General features: G+C 49.4%; 2 protein-coding genes across 2 annotated transcripts; both read left to right on the forward strand.

Annotated features, from left to right (window-relative positions):
• The first annotated feature begins 3,402 nt into the window (after positions 1-3,402).
• On the forward strand, positions 3,403-12,042 carry MCM3 (minichromosome maintenance complex component 3). The gene is made up of 17 exons (XM_005146408.3): positions 3,403-3,678; positions 3,901-4,013; positions 4,485-4,693; positions 4,952-5,082; positions 5,539-5,777; positions 6,155-6,263; positions 6,969-7,122; positions 7,611-7,742; positions 8,188-8,396; positions 8,873-9,047; positions 9,240-9,366; positions 9,679-9,829; positions 9,995-10,135; positions 10,306-10,406; positions 10,759-10,841; positions 11,176-11,251; positions 11,490-12,042. The coding sequence occupies exons 1-17, from the start codon at positions 3,601-3,603 to the stop codon at positions 11,686-11,688; spliced, it is 2,427 nt and encodes an 808-aa protein (XP_005146465.1). The 5' UTR covers positions 3,403-3,600; the 3' UTR covers positions 11,689-12,042.
• Positions 12,043-19,006: 6,964 nt separating this feature from the next.
• On the forward strand, positions 19,007-20,828 carry LOC101877825 (interleukin-17F). The gene is made up of 3 exons (XM_005146409.2): positions 19,007-19,033; positions 19,789-20,033; positions 20,591-20,828. Exons 1-3 carry the CDS (start codon positions 19,007-19,009, stop codon positions 20,826-20,828), a joined length of 510 nt encoding a protein of 169 aa, XP_005146466.2.
• The last annotated feature ends 3,505 nt before the right edge of the window (positions 20,829-24,333 follow it).

A 24,333-nucleotide genomic window follows, 5' to 3' on the forward strand; every position in this document is an offset into this window, starting at 1 on the left:
CAACTGTGGCTTAAGAGTGACTTTTAGTTGAACTAAAGGGGAAAACACACAACAAAATAGAGCCTTAGAGGGATCACAGGGTACCCACAAAGGGATCTCAGATATCAAGCACACACACAGACGCTGACACACAGAGATGTGAGGAATGGAGGAGAAAATGCGTCCTGTGAGGAGCTGGGGTGTTATGGCCAGCACCCTGCAGCACAATTCACCCCTGGAAATTACTCCTGTGTTCACCTGTGATTCTCCTGTTTCTCTGTGAATTCTGTAGCCCGCTGTGTATTTAGGTGCTTAATTCACGTGTGTGATTTTCCAGTGCATAGGAGGTACTAAATGACTCTGTGAGCCTGTGCTGCAATCTCCAAGTACTGGGATGTGGCAGGAAGCAAATGTCTGAAGATCTTGGGCAGCCTCCTAGGGAGACTGAAGGGGGAGGGAAGGACTCCACCTTGTCACTGTTGTCCTGGTGCTCTCCATCTCTCTCACAGAATCATGGAACGGTTTGGGTTGCAAGGGACATAGAGCTCATTCAGCTCCAGCACCCCTGCAACACGTAGGGATGCCTTCCACTAAGGTTGCTCCAAGCCCTGTCCAAACTGGCCTTGCACACTGCCAGGGATGGGGCAGCCACAGCTGCTCTGGGCACCCTGTGCCAGGGCCTCACCACCCTCACAGGGAAGAACTTCTGCCTAAGAGCTCATCTCAATCTCCCCTCTGTCAGGTTAAAGCCATTCCCCCTTGTCCTGTCCCTACAGGCCCTTGTCAAAAGCCCCTCTCCAGATTTTTTGTCATCTCCTTTAGGCACTGGAAGCTGCTCTAAGGTCTCCCCAGAGCCTTCTCTTCTCCAGGCAGAACAAGCCCAGCTCTCCATAGCTCTGTCCTCCCTGTCCTGACCTGCTCCAATCAATTATTCAGACAAGAGCCACAGCACAGCAGCAGATGCTATAGGGTGCTGACATGAATAACAACAGGCAGCTATTTTTATCCCTAACTCTTGTTACCTTGCAGTTAGGAGCAATGGGTTCCTGCCAGCTCTCCTCACAGAGCTCGCTGTCGTTGTCAGGAAGAACACTGCAGCGATTTACAGTGTCTTTATGGGCTGGGATTCAGTCTGACCGACTAAATATAGGTGAGATCTATGTGCCTGAATCCCACCCTGGTACCACTCTGTGCACTGCCAGCTGCACTCACGGGTTGCTTTGCTTCCATATTTTATTTTTTCAAAACCAATTTTTCTTTCCATCTATATTTTATATGCCATAAAGCATGAAGACTGTGTTCATTGCTAGATTTAATGGTCTGTCTACTGCAGAGAGAGGAAAAATGATTCAGAGGTGAAGTCTCATGGTGGGTTCTGACAATTTATATAGGATACATTACATTTCCTTTTGGAACTCACAAAAACTGATTCCTCCAGCCAGTTTATCCTTCCAATGCCTAAAGGGGCCAACAAAAAAGCAGGAGAGGGACTTTTAACAAGGGCCTGCAGGGCCAGGACAAGGGGAATGGCTTTAACCTGACAGTGGGGAGATTGAGATGAGCTCTTAGGCAGAAGTTGTTCCCTGTGAGGGTGCTGAGGCCCTGGCACAGGGTGCCCAGAGGAGCTGTGGCTGCCCCATCCCTGACAGTGTTGAAGGCCAGGTTGAACACAGGGGTTTGGAGCAACCTGGTCTAGTGGAAGGTGCCTGTGACAGGCAGGTTGGAACTGGATGAGATTTAAGGTCCTTTCCAACCCAAACCAGGCTGTGAATCTATGATTTATACCCTCACAGCTGGTGTACCCAGTTAAATATCTTGCCACAACCCCAGTGAGTGTGGCATGGGCACACCAAAGCCTTTCTCCATTCACTCCTCCTTGTTCTGCCCCTACTCGTGCCAGCTGCAATGAAAATGGGAAATCTCCAGAAAATCAGGGGAAGAGGTGGATTTGGGGGGCTTCTGAAGTGGAATGGGTGCTGCTGAGAGTGCAGAGCCTGTTCTGGCTGCAGGGACTGTCTCTGGTGCCAGCAGAACAATCTGGGAGATTAAAAAATCTCCAAACAAGCAAAAGCAGCAAAACAGAAGTTTTCTCTGGCTGTTTCTTTTTTATTTTTTTTTAAGTAAGGTTTAGAGAAAGACTTTTAAGGAATACCAAAATCCTTTTTAAGGGGGAGCGGCTGTTTCCCAGGCCCCATTTCTGTCTCTGCTTTCCTTTGATTTGGGCCTGCAACACCTTTCTGAAGACACATCCCAAATCCTCCTTTTTATTGCAAACACCACAGGACCTGCTGTTTTTGTATCTTCAGCCCCAAATTCCTGGACTTGCACTGGGTCACATAAAAAAGTAACACCTAGCCTGTATGCTTTGGGGTGAAAACACACAGAAAGGGGCTCCCTAAATGCAATATAGAATCCATCATAGAATCCCAGGTTGGAAGGGACCTCAAGGATCATCTGGTCCAACTTCTCAAGGCGAAGCATGACCTCGATTGGATGGCCCTGTCCAGATGAATCTTAACAGTGGCCGATGTTGGGGAGTCCACCACTTCCCTGGGGAGATTATTCCAGTGGTTGATTGCTCTCATTGTGAAAAATTTTCCAGTTGGAATCTCTCCGGTTAATTTGTGCCCATCACCCCTCTTCTTTTCCATGTAAAAAGGGAGTCTCCATTTTCCTTGTAGCCACCCTTTAAATACTGGGACATGGGGAAAAGGTCTTCCCTGAGCCTTCTCCAGGCTGAACAAGCGCTGCTATCTCAGCCTTTCCTCACATGGCTGCCCAGTACCTGGATCATCTCTGTGGCCCTTCTCTGGACCCTCTGGAGATGTGGCATGGCCACATCTTTTTTCTTCAGCAGGGACCAAACCTGACCACAATATTCCAAGCATTGCCCGACAAGCGCCTAGATAGAGTGGGAAACAGGGAAATATAATAGGAAAAATAAAAAGGCTGGGAGGGGGGGATGTTTTTACTTTCGTTGCTGTTGTTTTTAACGAAATAGTATTTTTTTCACCCGGCTGGTGACTTCCAAGGGTCGGAGCTGGGAACAGAACCGGACCGGCCTCTCGGGGCTCACGGCTCCGGCTCCGATCCCGATCACCATCCAGATCCAGATCCCGACCCCGACCCCGACCCCGACCCCGACCCCGACCCCGACCCCGACCCCGACCCCTGCCCCTGCCCCTGCCCCTGCCCCTGCCCCTGCCCCTGCCCCTGCCCCTGCCCGCCAGCGCACGGAAGTTCGGATCCACCCCTCCTACCTCCCCGTCCCCCCGCCCCTCCGCGCACTGATAGGCTGCAGCTCATGCGCGTCACTCCCGCCGACTCTATCGCTGCCCCATTGGCTGGCTCTGCGTTGTGAAGGCCAATGAGAAGCTCCGCGGGGCGGGAAGGGGGCGGAGCTCCAGTTCTGTGGCGGGAAAGGGTCTGTGTTTGGCGCCATCAGGAGTGCGGCGGCTGCGCGGGGGGTTTGGGTCAGGATAACGGGATCCTGGACGCTGCTGGGGCTGCTTCGGCTCCACCCGGCTCCCCTCGGGCTCCCCCCGGCTCCTCTCGGCTTTCCCCCTCTCAGCAGCCGCCAGGTCTCCGCGGCACCCCCGGCGTCCCGGCGCGGTCGGCAGCATGGCGGCGGCGGGCCTGCTGGAGGACGCGGAGCTGCGGGAAGCGCAGCGCGATTACCTGGATTTCCTGGACGATGAGGTGAGCCCGGGAGCGGGGCTGCGCTGGGAGTGCCCCCCATTCCCCGGGGTTGGGGAGCATCTGGGCCCTACGCTCCTTCCCCCCCAACCCCGCCCCCCGGTTTGTTCTCTGGGGCTGAGGCGAATCGCGCTCCGCAGGAAGCGGCTCCTGGGGGGTGTCTCTGACAGGCGGTGATGCAACATGAGTTGGTTTTTGGGTGTTTTCCCCCCACCCCTCTTGCAGGAAGACCAAGGGATTTACTCCAACAAGGTCCGGGAAATGATCAGCGACAACGGGTACCGCCTCCTTGTCAGCATCAACGACCTGCGGCGGAAGAACGAGAAGAGGGCCAACCGGTTGGTGTGGGGCACTGGGCTTCCCTTCAGCACCCTGCCCTAGGCACACTTTCAGAGATGGAGCCCTGGTTTTGCAGGTCTTTTGTGTCCAGGAAGGGCCAAACCCTGCCCTGTGCACCAGGTCTCATGTAAAAGGTGGACCTGCTTGTTTCCTCCTTCCCTTCCAAGCTTGCAAACCCATGACTCGGCACTCATCTTTTGCAGTATCTTGGGGATGATTGTATGATATCAGTCATCTCCTTTGTTAGAATGCTTGGGGATATTTTGGAGCAGGCTTGCCAATCTGCTTGGGAACATGTGAGGTTTTTCATGTTGGCTTTGTTCAGCTCCTGGCTGTTGGTGGCAGCAGATCTGATACAGCTATAATGGGCTTTGGGTTTTAACTTTTGGAGCACATGGAGGCATGGGATAAGCATTAAGGAGGACAGCAGGAGGGGCTGATCAGCCTGCATCATTGCCTCCCTCTTGCAGGCTCTTGAACAATGCCTTTGAGGAGCTGGTTGCTTTCCAGCGTGCCCTAAAGGATTTTGTCGCCTCTGTTGATGCCACCTATGCCAAGCAGTTTGAGGACTTCTACATTGGGCTGGAGGGTAGCTTCGGCTCCAAGCATGTGTCGCCGCGAACGCTGACAGCCTGTTTCCTTAGCTGTATTGTCTGCTTGGAGGGCATCGTGACCAAATGTGAGACTGGGGGAGACACAGGGGCTTTGGGTTCTGGGTCCTGGTGTTCACTGTGGAGGGGCTGGAGACCACTAAGAGCTGGGGTACGTCCTGGCAACCTGAGTGAAGGGAACAGGGGGCTTGGCAGGAGGTCTTGAGTGTTGGGGTGGTGTTTGGGCTCAAGGTGCTGGCTGTGGTTGGCAGTTTAATGTTGGGGACTGTCTGCTGACAGAGGCCTGGGGTATCCCTGCCCCTAACGCCTCATTCTCCCAACCTCAGGCTCTCTGGTTCGTCCAAAGATTGTCCGGAGTGTCCATTATTGCCCTGCGACCAAGAAGACTATTGAGCGCCGATACACGGATATGACCTCCCTGGATGCCTTCCCATCCGGCTCCGTCTACCCTACGAAGGTGAGGTTAAGGAACCTTGTGAGGAGCATCAGCTTCTCTGGGGAGAGAGAATGCGTCAGCTGTGAGCCCAGGGCTCAAATCCTTGTGCATCCCTTGTCCCTCTGCCAACAACATCAAATGTGTGAAAGTCCCAGAGAGCTGCTAGGAACAGGTGAAGAAAATCTCCATTGGATACAAGGCCATGAGTCCCACTAGTTCAGTGTTACTTGTGGTCACCATTCTGCTGTAGCGTGGCTTCCTGGGGCATTGTCAGCCAGACTTGTGGTTCTTGGGACCCAGGTCAGTGTGGGTATGCCTGTGCTGTCCTGGAGGGTGTATGTACCTTGGGTGGAGGATTTGTCATGTGTTTGGAAATGGAGGAAGGTTGACCTGAGCTTTGTCCCCATCGTTGGATGTCCCAGGGCTGGATGTGTTCCTGAAAACTGGTTCTAGTCTCTATTCTGATTCCTTCTCTAGGATGAAGAGAATAATCCTCTGGAGACGGAGTTTGGCCTCTCAGTCTACAAGGACCATCAGACCATCACCATCCAGGAGATGCCTGAGAAGGCACCAGCAGGTCAGCTGCCACGCTCAGTAGATGTTGTTCTGGATGATGACCTGGTGGACAGGGTGAAGCCTGGAGACCGCATCCAGGTGGTGGGGACATACCGCTGCCTGCCAGGGAAGAAAGGGGGTTACACATCAGGGACTTTCAGGTGAGCCTTTGTCTCTCTTGGCTTCAGCCTTCCTACCCTTTCTAGTTGGGTCACATCCCTGGAAGCTGAGATCTAGTACAGGTGGGTGGCCATCACAGAGCTGGGTCATACACTGGCTTAAATCACTTGGCAGTGGTTTGCTCCCTAGCATCAATGTGTAGCTGTGAGCTCCAGCTGTAAACAGAAGGGTTTGGATGCTCTTTAAGATGCTCCATTGATGGCCTGATGCAGTGGGCTACAGTTCTTGAAGCTTTCCAGCCTCCTCCAGGACTTCCTAGAGTAAATTATGACCCTGTGGAAGTTTCTGCTGTGTTGTTGCTGTGACCCATAGGCTCTTTGGGTTTGCAGACCTGATCACGGCTGTGTCTCTTCTCCAGGACTATCCTCATTGCCTGCCACGTGAAGCAGATGAACAAAGATGCCCGGCCTGTCTACTCTGCTACTGATGTTGCCAAGATCAAGAGATTCAGCAAGAGTCACTCCAAGGTATTTAAGCCTTACATCTAGAAGTCATGCTTTTATTGGAGCATGAGGTTTCAGTTAGGAGCAGCTTTAAGGCATGGCATGTGGCTAAGGAGGTGCCTTACTGGGCTGCAAGTAACTCTTCAACCCTGTTAGCAATGTTGATGGATTTTCCTCTCACTTTCTTTGCAGTTTCTGCCTAGGCTTTGATCAGATCTTGGAGTTGTTTTGTTGTTGAATCTATGCTGTTAACAGTATCCTTGCTGCCTGCTGGCAGTAGTGCTGTACGTAGCTGTTGAGACAGAGACCTGTCTGTGTGTGGGTGTCCTGACAGCTTGTTGTCAGGGAATTTCCTCTGTAGGAGAAACACCTCCCTCTTTCCTCTTCAAACCCCAAATCGGAATGAGATAAGGAAGTCTGCTCCAGCCTGGCCCTATGCTCAGACCTTTGCTTTGTAGCATGGAGAAGATAGAGCCTTGCTTTCACAGGGATTGCTTCTTCCAGTGCTTGCTTGGGTGACTTGGCAGTTGTAATGGTCTAGAGCTTCAGAGCCCCATTGAAACAAAACTCTGGCCAGTGGTCTTCTTTCTAAGTAATTTTCATCCACATGGCTCTAAGATTAGGAATAAGCACCATTTTTGTGCTGAAATGAACTTGTGGAGTATTGCTTCTTGTTCTTATTTGCTACAGTCCATGTGATGGGCCGTGCTTTGCTTTTTTTGCCTTTAGGATATCTTTAACCAGCTGGCGAAATCCCTGGCTCCCAGCATCCACGGGCACGAGTACATCAAGAGGGCCATTCTCTGCATGCTGCTCGGAGGGGTGGAGAAGATCCTGGAGAACGGGAGCCGCATCCGAGGAGATATCAACATCTTGCTGATAGGTCTGGAAGGGCGAGGCAGAGGCACCCTCAGATGGTGGTGTGGGGGAGTTGCATAGAGTAATTGAGGTTAGATGGAATCTCTAGGTTTCACATCCACAGGGCAGAGCTGCTGTCATTGGTAGGTCCGAATGCTCTGGGACTTGTCTGATTTTGAACGTCTCCAGGGATGGGATCCTCTGTTGGGCCACTATCCCAGTGTTTGACCACCATCAAGGAGATTTCTTTTTCTTCTACCATCCAACTGAGATTTCCTGTGTTCCAAATTGTCCCCAGTGTCCCTGGTCCTATCACCATGCATCTTTCAACTCTAGCACCATCTTCTCTGTTTCCTCCCACTGGGTCATTGGCAAGGCAAGAAGATCATCTGATCACCTTGTTCCTGAAGACTGAACAAGCTGCCTTCTGCCCCCTTCCTTCCCCACCAGCCACAGGCTGGACACAGTATCCAGGCAGTGTGTGGTTATTAAACATGAACGTCTCCATTTCAGGAGACCCTTCTGTTGCCAAGTCTCAGTTGCTGCGGTACGTGCTCTGCACCGCGCCCCGTGCCATCCCCACCACTGGCAGAGGCTCCTCTGGCGTTGGCCTCACTGCTGCTGTCACTGTGGACCAAGAAACTGGTGAGGAATGGGCTGGTTCCTGGTGGGAGCTGTCAGAGGGATGGTTGTTAACACCTGGGAAGGACTCTGAGATCTGTGGCTGCTGTTCTGTAGCAATGCTACAGAAGGACTTGCTCCATCCAGAAGCTTTGTCGCAATGTTCATTGTGTTTGGGGGTATTTACCTCTGTTAAGTGGTGACCTTCTCTGCTCCTACTGGGTGCACTCCCCGTGAGGGCTAGCAACAGCCTGGATCATCTTCCTCATGTGTTTACTCTTTATCCTAAGTGCTCTCCTCCTGCTGTCAAGTTGTTTAGGAGATGGGCAGCCCTGGAGGGTGCTGCTGCTCTTTGAGGCTTAGCCTGGTCCCAGGGTTAGTTAGAGCTGTGGTGGAGGGGACAGCAGGGCAGGAGATGTGTGGGGCTGCTGAATGGTGATGACCCTCTCTTTCTCCTCCTCCATCCCAGGTGAACGGCGCCTGGAAGCAGGGGCCATGGTGCTGGCTGACCGGGGGGTGGTATGCATTGATGAGTTCGACAAGATGTCCGATATTGACCGCACTGCCATCCATGAGGTGATGGAGCAGGGCCGTGTCACCATCGCCAAGGCTGGCATCCATGCCCGCCTCAACTCCCGCTGCAGTGTCCTGGCAGCAGCCAACCCTGTCTATGGCCGGGTGAGTGCTGGTGTTTGCTGGTCCCCTCCATGGGGAAAGATACTGGGAGCCATCTCGGTGGAGGAGACAGTTGGTAAAAGCTAAAAGTTTCAGCCAAGACCAGTGATTTGGTCCTTGCTGGGACTGGGATCCATGGGGGCAGTGAAGATGTGGTTGGTTTGGTCTCTTGCTGCTCATGGCTCTCCTGGAGAGAGACACTGGCTTGTCTTAATTCTGCCTGTGTGTCTCAGGGCAGCCAAGTGGACTCTCATCCTGGTGATCAGCCCTAGTCTTGGTGTCTGATCTGGAATCACAAGAAATATGTGTTTTCCTTCAAGGATGGGGAAAAGAGGTCTTACTTCTGGATTTAGTGTGGTGTCCAACTGCCTGGACATCCATACTTTAAGGCCTGGCCTGAGGAACTCCTCCCAGCATTGCTGACAGTCAAGACTGATCCATGAAGGTCTCCTGTAACACCTTATACTGTCCTATTGCAGTATGACCAGTACAAGACACCTATGGAGAACATTGGCCTGCAGGACTCCTTGCTCTCCCGCTTTGACCTACTCTTCATTGTGCTGGACCAGATGGACTCAGAGCAGGACAGGGAGATCTCGGACCATGTCCTGCGGATGCACCGCTACCGCAAACCCAACGAGCAGGACGGGGATGGTGAGTTGCTTGTAACTGCAATCTCCTTGCTGCTCAGTCCTGCCTGTCCTTGCTGGAAGGACACCTTGGTGTTACCCCTTGGTGCAGCTCTTAAGGTTCAGCAGCCCTGGTTTATTGAGCACTGCTGTTGGTGGCTCTTGGAAGCCATTTCAGAGGATAAAAGCCCATTCTCTGTGACCTTCCCTTCTCCAGCCATGCCCCTGGGCAGCAGTGTGGAAATCCTGGCTACAGAGGACCCTGACTTTGCGCAGGAGGAGGAACAGGAACTTCAAGTGTATGAGAAATACAATAACCTCCTGCATGGGCCCCACCGCCGCAAGTGAGTCCTTTATCCCACATCCCCTAAAGTGCTTTGGTGGCTTCCAGCACTGTGATTTGGTGCGTTTGGCTTGGGTATCCAGGCAGCGGCTCGTACCTGGTGCCAGAGATGCTTCAGATGGCCCATGGGCAGGTACACGGGCAGGATACCAAGGGAGCTCTGCTCTAGGCTTGATCTCATGCCAGGCAGGTGGGGAACCTCTGCTGGAGCTAATTCCTCACACACATAGATGCCTGTGAAGGGTAAACGGTGGGAAGCCCACTTCTGCAAACACCCTTTGCCCATCCTCATCATGGAGGTAATTCCCTGCAGGGAGAAGATTGTCAGCATGGAGTTCATGAGGAAGTACATCCATGTAGCAAAGATGATTAAGCCCGTCTTGACCGAGGAGTCAGCGAACTATATAGCAGAGGAGTACTCCCGCCTGCGCAGCCAGGACCAGATGAACTCAGACATCGCCATGGTGAGCCCTGAGAGCAGCTCCCCCTCAGACCAGGAGGGAAACCAGGGCACAGGCTCCCCTCTCTCATGACAGGTGTTTTTCACCCTGGACTTGATGCATCTCAGTAAAGTGGGATGCTGAGGTGGGGCCAGTCCTGCAGAGACACCTCTCTCTGTCTCTCCCCAGACATGCCCTGTCACACCTCGTACCCTGGAGACCCTTATCCGCCTCTCCACGGCCCACGCCAAGGCCAGGATGAACAAGACTGTTGATCTGGAGGATGCTGAGGCAGCTTTGGAGCTGGTGCAGTTCGCCTACTTCAAAAAGGTGGGGGGAAGGTGTCCCTTTTCTCTTTGGGGTTCTCAAACTGTCGCTGTAAAAGCTGGGTGATACATATCTCCTGGTGATAGTCTGGGATGAATAATCTTTGGGTTTGGTCCCCTACAAGCAGCTTGAGTGGAAAAGGGGGTTGAGTCCATCCTGTCTGTGCCACACAGGTGCTGGAGAAGGAGAAGAAGCGCAAAAAGCAGGCAGAGGATGACTCGGAGAATGAGAAGGAGGATGAGTCACAACCCAAGGAGCAGCGTGGGACAAGGAGGTAGGAGCCAGAGCAAGGGAAGGGGTTTCATGCAAGGGGCACCAGCCTCTTCTGATGTTGCAGCAGGCAGTGCTGGCCTCAGGGAAGTACTCCACTGTCCAGTGGATCACCTCCAGTTTGTAACAGAAGGGCACCATTACTGATAAGGAACTGGCTGGATGGCCATGTCCAATGGGTTGCAGTCAATGGATATCAGGAATGAGTGGTCCCTCAGGGGTTGGTGCTGCGACCAGCACTATATAATACCTGTGTAAACTTCCTGAAGTTCAACAAGGCCAAGTGCCAGGTCTGCACCTGGGTTGGGGTGATCCCCAGTACCAGTGCAGGGGAGACATTTTCTTCCCCTACCCAGGAGAAAGAAGGCACGCACAGGGGACGAGGGGGACTCCTATGACCCATACGATTTCAGTGATGCTGAGGAGGAGATGCCAGAAGGTGAGTCCTTGGGGTTTCTCAAGTGGCACCCGGGTCTTGAGGGTGCTGCTGCCTTCTACCCTGCTGGTCTGCACACCCTGGGGGTCATTCATGGCTCATGGTGCGGCACCTTCCAGCCCCACAGATAAAGATGAGTCTTTGTTTTAAACCGTCCATGGCCATGTGGGACAGGAGAGTTGGTATTGCTGGTTAACTTGACGTCCACTTCCAAACTGCTGCAGAAGTAACAATGTTGGGAGGGAGTTCAGAATTACCCATCCCAAGGCCAAGTGCTTTTGCTCTCTGTGTGCTTGGACTCCAGGAAGGTTGGAGATAACTCTTCCTTCTACTCCAGTTCAGGCACACACTCCAAAGACACCAGAAGCCTCAGCCGCTGGCGAAGCCAAGAAGCCGGAGCTGGCTGAGCCGAGGTGAGTAGGGGCTGGAGGAGGTACCTGTCTCTGCATGTTCCACCCCACCTGGTGGGTCCAAGCTGTTGCCCAGTAATGGGGATGCATCTGTTCTGTGTGCTCCTGGCTCTGTTCTTGGCTTTCCTGCTGGGTGCTGCTTCTGGAATGGGGAAGGGCTGAGGCATCCCTGAGGGAATGAAGGGGAAGGACTTGTTTGAGTGCATCTCCAAGGGTTATTACTTTCACCTTCCCTGACCAGATTGAAGACATTCAAGGCTCGTCTCCTGGAGGTTTTCAAGGCTTCCCATGCCCAGTCTGTGGGTCTGAAGAGCATGATGGAGTCCATCAACCGCGACAACCCTGAGCCCTTCTCGCAGGATGAGGTGAAGGTGGCATTGGCCCACATGCAAGATGACAACCAGATCATGGTGTCTGATGACATTATCTTCTTAATCTGAGCATCTGGGTGGAAGAACCCAAATTCTTATGGACTGTCAGTCTGGAGACTCTTTGTGCTTGCCTTTATTTCCCTCCTGAGTGCTTCCTCTGGCTGAGCTGAACTTTAGGGAGCTCAAGTCTGTGCACTTTACAGTCCTCCATCATTGCTGGCACCAAAAGAAACCAGGAGCTCTGGAAGCTCTATTACTGTTGCTGTCTTCAGATCGGCTTATTTGGAAAGAGGTTTACGTTTCTGCAAGGAGCCAGGAGGAAAATCTTAGGTGCAAAGTATCAATGTTTTTAATGTAACATGTTTATCTTTGGTGGTAATAGTTCCAGCCTTTGAATAAAAAAATATGGATTTAGGAATTCAACATTGAGTACCAGTGGTGGCAAGAAGCAGTATGAGAGCTCCGCTATTAGTAGTGAAGCTTTTTTTTTTCCCCTTTTTTAGCTCTTTTGTCCCCAGTTGTATAGCCCAGACCTGCTTGTCTCACAAGCAGAGATGCCTGCTGCCTGTCCCGTTGGCTGTGACCAGCCTCTTCCCCCGCTCTTCCTACCCATCTTGTGGAGGGTGATTTCTGGCATTGGAGGGGTCAAGTATAATCTGACCTGTTTTGCAGCCCTGCTGGGAGTTTTGCCTCCAAGTGGGTGGGAAGGACCTGGAATGCTCAGAGCTGCCCATGGGCCCATATCCCTGGTACAGATGGGTTTGGCCTCCAGCCTGGGATGGTGCCCCTACAAACACCACCAGTGGAAAATGTAGTAAAGAAAGGCCAAAGGTATGGGACCTGGGTCCTGCCTCTCCTATATGCCCTTATGGCTGATCTGCTGCAAATCTTCATCCTATGGAAGGTAACCACAAACTACTGAAGACAGTAAAAACTTTCCCTTGCTTTTTACGATTTGCTGAACTGTCGTGCTCTCTGGGAACACAGAGGTGACTGCTGCTTGGAAAAAGGCTGTTCTTAGAAACCGACAGGTTCCCATGGCTGGGATGGGTTTTAGGAAAAGCTGAACACAGCAGACCAATGTTGGCTGCTTGTGGGGCCAGAGCTGCTGAAGATTGGGTTATCTTTCAATTGCCTTTTTATTGCTTCTTTTATTATCCTGGTGAGTTTGAGGTCAAGCTTTGGAGGAGATCCCCAAACTGCACAGGCTGTTTGCTCTTGTCACTGCCTGTCTTTGGGCATCTGCACAGTTTGTGTGCATTTATTTCTGGATGACTTCATTAACTGATCTGAATAATTAAAGTATCTAGTGTTTGTCCCATGGCATGCTGCTTACTTTGATTTAAACTGTTCCCACTTCTAGGGTTATAACTGTAGTCTTTTGGGAACCTGGTCTGCTGTGGAAAGCCTTCAGCCAGCTGCCTGCCCCTTTGGGCTCAGGGACCGTGTTGGCACATCCACCACGGTGCCTTTGATTTGGTGGACCAGGCACTTGCAGAAGTGACCTTGGAGTGGATGGGTAATAAACATGGCCAGCTCCTGCCTCTCCCACTGCAGCTACGCACTCTGATGCCTAAGGAAGACTTGGTGGCATCTTATTGCACAGGACAGGGAGGGAACCTTCATTTGTCTTCTTGTAATTACAAAAGCCTGATCTCTGACCTCCCCTCATCCAACACAGCTGTGACATTACGTTTTCGGGCTTGGAGGGGATTTTACATGTTTACAGCCTTCTAAAGAGCTCATTGAACTTATACAGTGACATTGGGCCTATGGCCACTACGTGGCTCATAAAACTGCCAAGACTGGCGAAGGTGAGTTGTGCACACAGAAGGTCAGAGTTGTTCTGGGTCAGTGGTTTTATTATGCAGCTCCAGCCTGAACTTTGTGGGACTGGGCAGGAAACTGAGCCAGCAGGCTCTGCTCCTGCATGGCCACCACTGTACTGGCTCCATGCTGCAGAGCCCCTGGGCAGGAGTGATGTGCTGAACGTACCCAGGTGCCTTCTCCAAGGTGTAGGTGATGTTTTCTTATCAACTCATTCATGGACAAAGGAACCAACCTTTTTCTGGAAAGGTAACTGGGTGCTTATAAAAAGCTCCCTGATAACAGCTGCAGCTCTGACATTGCCTTGCTGTAGGAGTGAGGACGCTGTAATCTCCTCCCTCTCTTCTCACTTTCGGAGGCTGTTCCTGTCACAGGTCACAGCAGGGAGTGGTGAAGGCATTTGATAGTTTTTGAAGCCATCTCATCTCTGTTTTCCCTCTCACAGCTGGGGCACTGCTAATGTATTTCCCATGAGAAGACACCAGGAGGAGCTCTAGGGCAGGGAAAGCTGGTTTATTTCACCATGCTGTAGTGTAGTATGGTAGCTCTGTAACATCGTGTGAGCCGGTGGCCACCGCAGTATATAGAATCTCAGACTGGTTTGTATTGGAAGGGACCTTAAAGCTCATCCAGTTCCAACCCCCTGCCATGGGCAGGGACACCTCACACTAGACCAGGTTGCTCCAAGCCCCATCCAACCTGGCCTTGAGCACTGCCAGGGATGGGGTAGCCACAGCTTCTCTGGGCACCCTGTGCCAGGGCCTCAGCACCCTCACAGGGAACAACTTCTGCCTAAGAGCTCATCTCAATCTCCCCTCTGTCAGGTTAAAGCCATTCCTCTTTGTCCTGTCCCTACAGGCCCATGTAAATAGTCCCTTTATTCTCTCATCTGTTTTGCAGAACTTATCTAGGAAGTCAGGACAGCCTGGTCTAGTGGAAGGTGCCCCTGCCATGGGAGGCGGGTTGTAACCATTCTATGGTTCTATGATAAGCTTCAGCTCCCACTGGGAAATGGTGAGTGTGCAACCTCTCTTGAGGGACATCATGCTCATTTTGAGATTAAAAATCACAGGTAATAAAAATAATAATTTGGGGAATCCAATATTGGCAAGTAAGTGTTTGTTCTTATGCGTTCATCTTGGAGAAGGCTACACGGAGACCTCATAGCAGCCTTCCAGGATCTGAAGAGGGCTTATAAGTATGGTGGTGAGGGACCCTTCATTAGGGACTGAAGTGATAGGACAAGGGATAATGGGTTAAAACTTAAATGGGGAAGTTTAAATTGGATATAAGGAGGAAGTTCTTTACTGTAAGGTTGGTGAGGTACTGGAATGGGTTGCCCAGGGAGGTTGTGAATGCTCCATCCCTGGCAGTGTTCAAGGCCAGGTTGGATGAAGCCTTGGGTGATATGGTTTAGTGTGAGGTGTCCCTGCCCATGGCAGGGGGTTGGAACTAGATGATCTTAAGGTCCTTTCCAACCCTAACTATTCTATGATTTTATGTTGCCCATTGTCTCCTCTCAAATCATGTGCCCCTAATAGTTTACCTGGTTTCATCCCTGCTGCATGGAAGTGAGAACAGGAGACCTAGTTCTGGCCCCCACCCTTGTTTGGGTTGTGTGATCCAATACAGAGAGACTTATCTTGTGCATCACCCATTGCCCAGCTCATCTGTTATGTCACCAGGACTTGGCCAAGCACAGAGATGTGAATGGAAGAGATGGATGGCAGAGATGTTTTCCTGGTGCTTTATATAGCACACTGCACCTTAGTATTATATTTCTGAACTCCTTTATTCCACCTACTCTCTATGGGCCTATTGATGCTACAAATTAAATGTCCTATTTATCTGCCTGCTGTGGCTTGGGTGAGCACCCAGACTGCAGGGACTAGGGGTGAAATCCCCATGTCAGGACCATCAGTGTCACCTAATCCCTGCTTCCTCCTCAACCTACAGCTCCGGCCAAAGTGTGAAGCTGAGCCAAGGTGGCAGCCGAAAGTGAGGTTTTGCCAATTGTAGCCATGTTTACTCTGAAAATTCAGTGTTTCCAGTTCACATCTCTTGACTGTGATCAACAGCTTGGTTTTCAGTCTTGATGTGATAAAGTGCCATCAGCAAACCTTGCAGTGGTAAGCATGGATGCGTACAGTCAGCTGTCTAATCAGAAGGTATGTGATTTTACGGTGTCACACATCATGAAGGGGTATAGCCAAGGCTGCTGGAGACTGGAGTCCTGCCTTGTGCTTTAGCTCAGCTCTGAAATGTTTATTTGGCTCCAGTGTCTAGAGATTTCAGAGGCTGTGATTTCACCCCCATTATCTCCTTTGCTGGTGCAGGCTACAGAAAGTCCGCTGCTGTTCTTCAGCTGAGCTGGCTGAGACACCTACCCCTAAAATGCTGCCTATTCTCATAGCAGCTTGCTGTGATGTAGATACCCATGGACTGTATCCATGTGATGGGGTGGTGCTGGGGCAGAGGGTGCTACAGAAGCACTACTTCCAGATATATCCTATTGATTTATTAGGATTCCAGCTATATCTATTCTCCCAAGTCCTTCCTGCATGGCCGGGCACCTGCTTCCAGAGCAGAAAATGATTGTGTCATTGAAACATGAGTACCAGCGATGAATATTTGTTTGCACAGATGCAGCTGAGTAGCAGAGCTTGCTTTGCCCAGTAGTGGAGTCAGTGAAATGCAGGTCACAGCTCTGTGCCTGGTGTTCATACATCTATGTTCAAAGACATTTGAGTGCTTTTGGTTTCTGTCTGCTCAGGAGTTGTAGTTCTATGTTTCGTTGGAGGTGGTGCAGGTGACCTCTTTTCAATCAGATTTTCAGTGAACTTCAACACAAATTAAGTCATAGGAAATTTCAGGTTGAAGAGGGAATCCTCACTGAAGTTATAAACCACTGAAGATAGAAGGTGTGAGTGGAAAGTGGTGCTCAGGGCTAATAACCCACTATTTGGTGTGGTAACGTCATTGCTTCATCGCATGTAACAGTTTCCACTTAACACTGTACCTGCAAAATCCAACCCATTTCCATGGCAATGCCCTTTTCCTTTCACCGTGATTGCTCAGGGGAAAAAAACGGGGATCAGTTTCTGGGGTACAGAAGTGGGTTTCTGGTAATCCTACTCTCTTGTAGACTTCCACTCCCCGTGTCTTATTAGACACATTTGTCAGAATAGGAACATGTGTCACAAAACTGATGTTACCTCGATGTTACCTCAGGTGAACTTGGTAACCTGAAGCATGAAAAGTTTACGTGACATGAGTTGCTGGTCTCTGAACCACCGGTTGAATCAGACCACACCATCATGACAACATCCTGCAGTGACATACAGCATCAGTCAGTGGAGATTTCTGCAGGTACTACTCAAGACAGGTGATAGAGCAGGGACCGGGGTAGTCCCTTCTCATTTGAAAATGCCATGAATTTGTAAGAGGCTCCTGATTTTCTGGAGGACTGAAGGTGAATGCTCCATCCCTGGCAGTGTTCAAGGTTGGAGGTGATCTTAGGTGACATGATCTATTGAGCCGTGTCCCTGCCCATGACAGGGGGCTGAAACTAGATGGTCTTAAGGTCCTTTCAAACCCAAACCATTCTGTGAATCTATGATAAAGTGGCTACACGGTCTTTTTCTGCAATAACAATAGGTTTTACTTCTAAAGAAAGGTGCTGGTGCTTTTGGGCACATGCGCTTCTCCTTTTCCTTTGATTTTCATGCCTCTGCCCCCTAATGGTAAAATGGAAATTATTAGCATGTTCAATTAAAAAAACATCATTTTTCATGAACACAAAGGAGTACAGGAGCAGTATCAGGTGGAGGAACCAAAATAACACGGTGCCAAGGGAGCCCCTGCCTCAGCTCTTCTGGGGCTGTCTAAAGAAGATTGTCAACCCTAGACAAGTCAATGGGGGAAGCTTTCCCCAGGTCACCTTGATGGGTACAGGACTATTGGACTTGTGATGGTGCACTGGGAAGAGTGTTTTGGGAGTGTGCAAGACTTACGATGGGATGTTTAAGGGAAGGGGAAAAGTTAGGGAAAGGAAAGGATCAGGGCAGATCAGTGAGGAGCAAACTAGAAAATGAGAGGACGGATGATAGGGGCTGATTACATGTAAATGGGGTTGTGGTCAGCATGCTCATCTGACTGGGTTCTGTGCCTGATCACCCCAGCGTGTCCTGTCTTCCTATTAAATCCTTTTCTTCTCTTTTTTTTTAGGTGTTATTCCACTCTCTATCCTAAATACAGGTGTTGCAAGGTCTAAGGGCCAGCAGCTGGACGTCCAGTATGTGCCTACTTTTTGCCTTTTTATGTCGGCTTGGAAAGACATCAAGCTGGCCTAACTCCAGGCATTGGAGCAGCCATAAGTCTGGGCAGGAGGCTGGAGAGATCAGAGAGTCTGCAAGTTCATGATTGGCGATACCGGGAGGTCTAGTCCAGCTACTGGAGAGACATAACACATTACTGTGCCATCGGCATCATCTACAGCCACTGTGAGAATAAGAAAAAAGCTGTTTAAAAATACTTTACATTGTCTCCACACCCCTGGCATTCAGAGAAGATGTAAGCAAACTGCAGTACAGTATGATCATGGGAGATGGTACACCACATATGTCTGAGGAGTTAATCCAGGAGAAATGCTACTCCAAGGTCCACCTAGGAGATTAGGACAGAGAAGGGTCAGGAAACCAGCACTCCTACAGTGTAGCTCAGGCAGGGACTGGGGGCCCAAAATCGAACTGATAAGGTGCTTCTTGTAATAGGCTGTGCAGGGAAATCCATGGTGATACTGGTCAAGGCCAGTAAGGCCAATTAGTGCCCTCAAGACCCGTGTAGAGTGTGCATGAGTTTTTCAAAGAGCTCTCTAAAATGTGTCTCCATAGGATTTCAGCAATGAGTGAGGAAGGCATCCCAGCTCCTGGTGCCCTGAGATACCCAGGGAAGAATTCCCCTGGGCATCCATTCTTCCCTTGGTAGGTCATGGAAGGACACAGGGATCCTCGAGTTGAGGTGTGTGTGGATTGTGCAATTGAAGCAAAGGGAAGTTAAACCATGAAGTTCCATGTCCTGTCCTCATTTTGAAACCGTTGTTTGCAGCTTGCTGATCTCTGCTGTTTGGTTTATGTGGGGCACGTAAAAATGCATCCACCAATGTGTTTGTGGTGAGAGAACACTAATATTGGAAAGAGGGGGTGAGAAGGGTGGAAAAAAGGCTGCCTGAACTTTTTTCCCCTCCTTTTCTTCCATTATCTTTTTTTCTGCCTCTATAAACTCTATTGACTGATTTGGGATTCTGATGACGCAGTATCTGCCCTCCCTTTCTGGAGCTAGGAGGAAGGAAGTGGGCTAGAAAATGAAATATCAGTTCCTAACCTTGGGTCAGGTAAACCAGCTATATGCTGCAATGGAAAGGATGGTAGTGGTTGAGCTCCACTATAAAAAGGAGACCACGGCTGGCTTTGAGACACAAGAGAGTGGAAGAGGTCTTGGAGAAGAAGAAGTCTTGTGCTCTGTCACTGTGTGCATACACCTAAACAGCAGAAACAGTGCCATGGCTTTTGCCAGCTACGCTGCAGTGGTGAGTACTTGCGTTTGCTGTAACTGCTAAGATGCATTTGCTTCTAGAGAAAAAGCAGAATGCAGATCTCAGGATGCTATCTACAAACAACACTTTTGGTCTTAGTAGGAGATGAATGGGATGCTAAATCTGCCTCATACAGCCTTCTGTCCTGAGCTTTTGCAAATGGTTTGGTGCTTGAGTGACAAAGGCAATGGACTATCCATAATTATCCGTAAGGGCAGCACTGCTGATGTGGGACCGGCAGAGACAGTCCTTTTCTCAAACAACATGCTATCAAAATTGCTGAAATTTCACTGTAAAGTAAATGTCTGTCTATTTAAATTTCAACCTGGGTAATACTTGCAGCACTGCCAACTGCTGTGATTTTCTTAAAAGCTTTTGATAGGTGATCAACCTTTCCTCTTCTGAGAAAGCATATGGCTTACTAGGTTTGTAAGCTTAGGTCAGCTGAGTTGTTACTCCACCTTGTAGATCATAAATAAGATCCTTGCTCTTTGACTGCAGAGGTAGATTTTTCATAACTTACTGGAGAAAAGCTGTTCTTGGTGAAGAGCCAGCTATGAACTAGAATTTGAATCAGAGTTTAGCATCTCTTGTGATGAGTAGCATTAGCATAATTTGATATTTGCTTATGCTGGCTCGTCTCACCCAAATATAAGATGGTCTATTGGTGGTTCAGTCTAGTGAAGACTTTGCTCTTTGTGCTCTTTCTGTCTTGTCTGGACAGAGCTAACAACACCTTTCTCTTTCAGATCAGATCATTGGTTTTGGTGCTGGTTCTAGTACTCACGGTAGGGAGCTCACCCCATAGGAGGGTAGCTCATCACCGACCCAGCAAGAACGGTGGCTCTGTGAGGCTTAGTGAAGATTGCCTGAACCAAAAGAATCTCAAGTTTCCTACCACGGTGAAAGTAGATGTTCGTATCAGCAATTCAGATCATGCCTTTAGGGTGGTCCATGATGTCAGGAACCGGTCTCTCTCTCCCTGGGATTACAGGTAAGTTGTTATCTAAATTGCAGGAACTGTGCTTCACAGATATTTCTTTGTGGTGAATGGTGGCTGGTTTTCAACGTATGTCTGGAGCCCTGTGAATGTTGCACATGTTTTTTTGATGTGCATTTACATTTTGACGTTGGGTGAGATTTCTCCAGGAGAACCTGCATGCAAATTGGAGTGGGTTGTCAAACTTTGTCAGACTTTGTCAGTCACAGAATTGTTTGGGTTGGAAATGGCTTTTAAGGTCACCAAGTCCAATTTTAAGCCAGCACTGCCAAGTCCACTGCTAACTCATGTCTCTAAGCACCACATCTACATGTCTTTTAAATACCTCTGGGGATGGTGACTGCACCACTTCCCTGGGTAGCTTCTTCCAATGCTTGACAATCCTTTCAGTGAAGAATTTTTTCCTAATACCTAATGTGAGGGTAGGCAGATTCTTTGGTTGTGTCTCATAGTGAGGGTGCACAGGTAAATAATGTGCTTTCACACAGATAAGCAAGAAGATCCTGACAAACCATGTTGTGCGTAAAACACTTCTGTGTCCCTATCCCCAGGCTTGATGAGGACCCCAACCGCTTCCCTCAGGTGATTGCTGATGCCGAGTGCCGCCTCTCCAGCTGTGTGAATCCACTGGGGCAGGAGGACCATGGCCTCAACTCCGTCCCCATCCAACAGGAGATCCTTGTCCTCCTGCGGGAGCAGCAGGGCTGCCAATATGCCTACCGGCTAGAGAAGAAAGTCATCACTGTGGGCTGCACATGTGTCACTCCAGTCATCCATCACCAGTCCTAGGAAGAATTAGTAGGGGAGGCAACACTGGGAAGAAGAAGTATTTCCTATGAATATCTCTCTGGAGAAATCCCACAGTAGCCTACCTTGCATCCCAAGCATTTAACATGACATCTCCTTTCCAAATCTGAGCAGATTGCATTCTGAAAGTAGTGATTCTTGCTGTTATGGATTTTAGAACAGGAAGCACTGGTAACTTGTGGTGGAGGGAGGGAGATGGTAGAAATGTTGTCCTTGGCAGTAAATTGCCCTAATGTATACCTACCAACCAGCACTGCTACAAAAATCCTTCTCCTGCACCTTCTCTCTCCCTTCCTCATCTCCTAGCTCCTTTTCCTTCTCTGGCCATCCTTGCTCACTAGCATATTACTAGTGTACATCTGGCCTGATTCTCAGATTTTCATTGCATTCTGGGTTTGTGTCACTGCTGCTCTATGGGAAGCAGTAGCTGACTTAATTCAGAACATTTTGGGAGAGAATTGAGTCCACTTGTATTGAGTGTTAGAACAGCAAAGAACTAATGCATGTTTATGTTTCTATTTATATTTTCTATTTATGATTGTATTTATGGCTTTGTACATGCCCAGAGTATCAAAAAAAGAGAACTGTTTATCTGTATTTATTCAGTAACTTATCCACTAAATAAAAATTGTGTTTTATTTAAAAGAATGTTGTTTTATGGTAGCTCAAAATGAAAGCATGCATAGAGAATGGTTTGTGCAGCAGTAACACTGAGAGATTTCAGGAAATAGCAGGCTTTTTCCGGTGCAGTGATATGAGTAAGAGGGAGTGGACGAGAACTTGCAACCCAAACAGATAAAATGATGTATAAAGGGGCTGAAAGTGAGGTGAGGTTGTACAGGCAGCACTGGGGGAGTTGGTAATAGAGCCAGGTTCTCTACACTTTGGGGATAGCAGACATCTCATTGCAGGGCTGCAGCTGAAATTTGGGATGGGAGTCTATCCTCTGTCATATGAACTGGGAAAGGCCTGTCCTATCCTCTTCCAGACAAGATGTCATCCTTATAAGCTATGTTCTCCTCCACCAGCTAGATGGTTGGCTGAGCAGGAATGCACGGAAATGTGCAATGATGGCTTCATCTCACTGGTTTTTAACCAGCCAAATAGTAGGTGTTGTGCAGGAAGTGGTGGATAAGGATCCCTCCTCATAAAGGGAACATCAAGGAATTGCACCTCCAGGGCAGGGCTGCCTGCTGAGCTGAGGTGCCTTTTCTCTGCCTTAGCTACAAAAGGAGCACAGCCCACATAAACACACTGTTTATTATTTCATCAGATTGCTGCAGTGTTGCTTTTTTTGACATTACTCATCTTTCACCCAGAACTGAGCCAGATTCTCAGACCTCTTACTTTGGTTTCTGCAGGTGGAGTTTTTAAGACTGCATTTCCTTGTTCACCTGCATTTAAAGAAGGGTAAATGTGTGTGCAACCACTCTTGTATTGCATTTTACCTGCATAGAAGCCACTTTAAATTAGGTCAGTGCAGTTAGACCCTGGGTTTTCTCCTTCCAGATAGGTTGGATGAATTGGTGCTTGTTTGTCAAGTGTGGTGTATTCCCTGTCCTGGAGTCACCGGGCACCAGTTCAACAAACCATGGGTAATTGGGTGTGGAAACCATCTCATTCAGTTACAAACATTTGTACTCATCTGTGGCAGCGGCTGTTTCGTTATGACCACCAAGCCCTTCATGTGGTAGAGTGCAAACCCATGGAGGCGTCTTCTGCTCACTCTTGCTTAACACCAGCTCTCCTTTACAGTAACCACGGACCAGGAAATCGCACTCTGCACACACTGGTTCTTACTCCTGACCTATTTCTCTCCATCTCAATAAACCTAGCCCATGGGGTTGTCCTCACTTGTTTTGTGGGCAGAAAACAAGCCTACTTTCCTCTCTTCAGTCATGATTACCATTGGGTTTGTGGCAGCTAAATGAGTGCATGCTTTTGTACTGATGACCTTAACCACCCATTAGCTTACCCTAAGAGTTGTTCTAACCGGATGAATTATGAAGTAGCTAATCAAGAAAATGCAAAGGTAATAAAGGAAGTCTCACCCATGGGTCATGAGGTTCTGTAGCTGGCACTACCAGCTGCAAACCACACACCTCTCAGGAAGGCATAAGGATTGTTTCTAAATAGAAAAAGCAGCTAGAGTTATTTCCTTCCAATGGCACCATTCTTAGAGTGCAGTTGGTTGTAAATATGAGGATGGTTATTTTTTAGCTGCTATTTTTTGCGATGAAGTGGGTGGTTGGCTTTCATTCCCAGCAATCTAAGAACACTGCAAAAGAACCTGTTTCTTGTAAACAGCACAGTCATATCGCCACCAAGAGCAAATGCAGTTCACAGCTGAGGAACAGCCTTTGCTAAAGTCCTTTCTTGGTTTTGCTCCCCTTGCAGCAACAGATCCAGCTCCTGGATGCCCAGCTGGGCATCTCTGGCTCTGAAACGTATCTTAGAGTAGTCTTCAGGGGCTCAGTTGTTTCACCAGGAGGAGAAGACATAGCTATAGGTTTAGTAGCAGTTCCACTGCGTCTTCTTATAACCTGCTGGGCTGAGCAAACAATGGTCACAGGTTGGTATATGAGCCTTATGGTCTTTCCAATACCTTTAGTCTTCTGCTTGCCTCTCACTAACCTCCTTTCTCTGTTCCCTTGCTCTTGTCCTTCTCTCTTTGGCTGTGCCTGAAGCAAGGATCCTGTTGTGTAGCAGCTCCCATGGGATGCTGGAGGGAGTACACTGTAGAGACCCCTGCCTCAGTATGGGCTGGGAGGCACAGCAGTGATGTCAACCCAGGCAGATGCCTACCCCAAGATCTGTGCTGTGAGCTGCGTATGTATTTATTGGCCTGAAGATGTGAGCCAGGCTTCTTTGGACCCTTGGCAACAGGCAGATGCTCCTGGGGGTGTTCAAAGGGAATACAGACCAGGTCAGCCTGTTCTACAAAACCATTGCTTTTGAAAGTGCACAGACATTAGGTAAAGAATGCAAAGGTTTCAACCTAAAAGGCTGAATCAACCCAAGAACTATTTGTGTTTGTTAAGAGGGCAATGGGTTGAAAATCCAGAAGTCAAGACAGATGGTTGAGAGCTAGACCTAACAGACACAGCTTTAAGGGGATGACTGATTTGGAGGTCAGTCCTGTGGGGATCGGTGGTTTGATGCCAATATGATGGGTATAGATGATGGGAAGAGTTTCCATGAAAGCTGTGAGTTCTGGCTGTCCTGGGACCAGGCTGACAGACAGACCAGAAACCTGTTCCCATGTCACCATCACAGCGTAAGCTATGAGACTTGCCTTGATCTCCTTCCCTTTCTTCCTCTTCTTTGCTCTATGTTACATTTTTAATGCTGTTCTTAATAAGAATCTGAGTGGTCCAAGTCTGCATCTTCTACAACACTGTTAGAAAGTGGTGACAAGAAAAAGCCTGCTCACAGTGTCTGTGATTGTCTGACATTGCCTGTCAGGCTCAGAGCTGTTTACGGGGAT

Source organism: Melopsittacus undulatus, chromosome 3, assembly GCF_012275295.1.
Source record: "Melopsittacus undulatus isolate bMelUnd1 chromosome 3, bMelUnd1.mat.Z, whole genome shotgun sequence".
In the NCBI taxonomy this organism is placed as follows: Eukaryota; Metazoa; Chordata; class Aves; order Psittaciformes; family Psittaculidae; genus Melopsittacus; species Melopsittacus undulatus.